Genomic DNA, 3,176 nt, shown 5'->3' with positions numbered 1-3,176 from the left:
AAATTAAATTGGAATAAGCTTCAATTAACAATCACTTGAAATGTACACAAATGAAATTAAATATGTTAGCAAAAGTAAATAAATAAAACAAAGGAAAAGGCCTCTTTCCTCCGTAGGTTGGAGTTTTCCGGCGTTATTGGTTGTCCTCTCCTCATGGGGATTTTTTTCTCTTTGGAGTGGTGCGTGCTAGCAGCAAACTCTCCGGCCGACGATGGTGGGAGAGGGTTTGCTGGTGGTCCTCTTATGTGGGAGGCCTACCAATCCTTCACACCGGCCCTCCTTCACTCATGACATGAGGTTCGCAGTTTTTTTCCCACCCTCTTTTGGCAGCAGTCGGTTTGACTCTAAGTATCCGTTGTTGTCTTTGGATTTACCCTTTTATTTTTAGTTTTATGTTTGTCAAATAAACTCAATGATGTTCTGTCATTTTTTAGTTTTAGTTTGCTTCTTTATGGTTGTTTTTTTTGGGTTTTGTTGTAATAACGGAAATAGTCTCCCCACCTTTCGAATTTTTGTTTAGTCCTCTACTTTTGAATCTTTGTGGTAGTCGTTGTGCTACATTGTCATGGCTCTTAATTGATCGTCGTCTCTATCGATTACAAAGCTTTGACAAAAGAGCGTAATGTGAGCTCGTTACTGGCCGTGTGTTGAAGTACTTCTATTTTCGGACTTCTGACGTACATCCTACCCTTTGTGCATTACTGAGGGTTTAATATGCCTTGTATTGGTCATTCACATTGTAATTCCTGATTTTCTTCAATGAATTCTTTTCCTAAAAAAAAAAAAAAAACACAAAGAAAAAGGGAATATAACGAACGTAGTTTATAGCTTACAACGGTTTTTTCCTTAAAGAAGTTAAAAAAAAAAAAAAAAAACAAAGAAAAAGGGAATATAACGAACGTAGTTTATAGCTTACAACGGTTTTTTCCTTAAAGAAGCAGGATTTGGATAAAATGGACTTATCAATATTATTAATAAGTACTTTCCGAATTCGATAATTAATCAAAGATTACCATTTTTCACATGATCTGTTATTTTCGTGGATTGATCAAGCTATACTCAGGTAAAGGGGCACGTAGCAAAACTTCTCAAAGTGTTCTCGATGTTAATTATCATTGAACTGGCAAAGGGCTTTCTAGGTAATGATTGTTCATTTACTTTCAACTCGTGACAGAAAAGGCGATTAATGTTGATAATCACATGATCATATACAGGCTGGTTTTTAAATATAGGTTAATCTAACTACATGTTTCAAAAGAAATTAAGAATTTTCCATTTCCTAAATTGAAGTCAATATTTTTGCCCCGTATTTTATTAATTTGTTTGAATATATATGTTAATTAATATTTGAGATATCGTCTTTGTCACAATATAAAATGGATATTGCAACATTAGAATTTGCAAAGCCTAAAAGAAATGGGAAAAGGAAAAGAAAGAATTAAAGACAGAACAAAGCTGCAGGAAAAAAGCCTAATGAATTCACAATCGTATTAAAAATATTACAAGAACTTTTCTATTCCTTTTTTTTTTTATTTCCTCCTTAAAATACACATATAAAGAACAATATAACACGGACAAGATGAATAAAAAGACGAGAAAGGAACTACAGATTACATGTAACCCAGCACAAGATAAAGACACTTTTGGAAGCCAAGGTAATTAATCAAGTTTCACAAAATCAAAATAGAAACAGAATAAAAGTACACTCATCACAATACATTAAAACTTAAAAAAAATAATAATAATAAAAAGAGGAGGAAATCATAGCCTTAATCAATCGGGCACATGATGAATATCCAAGACTATATATATAGTCTCCCTTGATATCATCAATGCTCTCTTGATCATCAGCAGCAAACTAATTACCTTTCTTTTTTATTTAATAGAACATGATCATGTCATGAGTACGTACTAATTAAACATAATTATCTTGTTCCCATGCATGCACTTACGTACGTAGACACAATCTCATTCTGTTTTTTTTTAACGAAAATGATGAAAATGATCAACCGGTGTATCTGGCGCAGTGAGTGATGGCACTGCAGCCTCGCTTGTAGGGGTTGGCCCTTTGCCGCTTCTGGCAGTTGTAGTAGGAGTGGCCGCGACGGCCGCAGGGGACCTGATTGGCCTTAAGGGCGTCGTAGCCAATGTAGGACCGCCCCCGCGCCAGGCTGCGGCGGCTGGCCTCTGAGTCCAGCAGCATCTCGTTGTCGTCGCCAATGAAATCCCCGATCGCTCCGGCGCCACCAGCCACGACATGGTTGAAGTGGCTTAGGCCGCCCCAGGTGGAGTCCGGGAATGAGTTGGCCTTATTGGCCACCATGGCCAAGGCCAGCAGAAGGAAAACAAGGCTCAGCTTCACCTCCATTGGGAACAATTAATTGATTTTAATCAATTAATTAAATTAATTTTGTCTGTTTTTTTTCTTCCTTTTGATCTCTTGTTTTTATGGTTTGGTTAGAGAGAGATGTTGGTTTTTTTGTTTGTATTGTGTGTTGGCCTCGGTCTCTGCCCTTCTTCCTGACGGAGGAGGGGGGGAGAGAAGGATATAGAGAATTGATTTGTGGAGTTGATTTGTTGGGATAAAAAAAGAGAGGGAGTGGTGTGTGTGTGTGGGGGGGTTTTTGTGGTTGTTGTTTTTGTTTGTGATTTGGGAAATGCTAATTATGGCTTTTTGGGATTCCCGTTTCTTGCTCCTTGTGTTTTTCTTCTGTTTTTGGTTTCGCGACTAAATCGGATCTAATTTTGAGGCTTTTCTGTACTTAATTCTATTTTGGAGTAATTTGGTGTCATTTACTTTTTTCTTTTTTTTTTTTTTCAAGAAAGTAAGAATAAATAAATAAATAAATAAAACTACTATATGTCATTTCGAGGTATGGCTTTTGTCCAACCGTTAGTACCTGTATTTTTTTGTACGGCTCACACCCCATTTCGAGGTATGGCTTTTGGCTTTTAAGAATGTAACATATTAATAGGTAAATTATAATATTAATACATTTTTAAAAGATCAAGTGCATTGCTGTAGTAGTTTTGAGAAGCGAACAAAATGTTACATTTTAAAGGCGACTGATTCAAAAACAATAAAAGCTATGTAAAAAGCTCAACCAATGTTCCCAGACTAGGCGCTTGCCGGAATTAGAGGTGCAAGATGTTGGAGCGTTGGTAAGACAAGGTGG

At 36.6% G+C, this 3,176-nt stretch overlaps 1 protein-coding gene across 1 annotated transcript; it reads right to left on the bottom strand.

The window, feature by feature from the left end:
- Nucleotides 1-1,782: 1,782 nt before the first annotated feature.
- LOC21397634 (protein RALF-like 4) lies at nt 1,783-2,505 on the bottom strand. Its single transcript, XM_010109871.2, has one exon. It carries the CDS (start codon nt 2,366-2,368, stop codon nt 2,006-2,008), a length of 363 nt encoding a protein of 120 aa, XP_010108173.1. The 5' UTR covers nt 2,369-2,505; the 3' UTR covers nt 1,783-2,005.
- Between the last annotated feature and the right edge of the window lie 671 nt (nt 2,506-3,176).

Source organism: Morus notabilis, unplaced genomic scaffold (genome assembly GCF_000414095.1).
Source record: "Morus notabilis unplaced genomic scaffold, ASM41409v2 Scaffold191, whole genome shotgun sequence".
Lineage (NCBI taxonomy): Eukaryota > Viridiplantae > Streptophyta > Magnoliopsida > Rosales > Moraceae > Morus > Morus notabilis.
The sequence above is the reverse complement of the archived record's forward strand: the minus strand, read 5'-3'. Positions and strand labels throughout refer to the sequence as shown.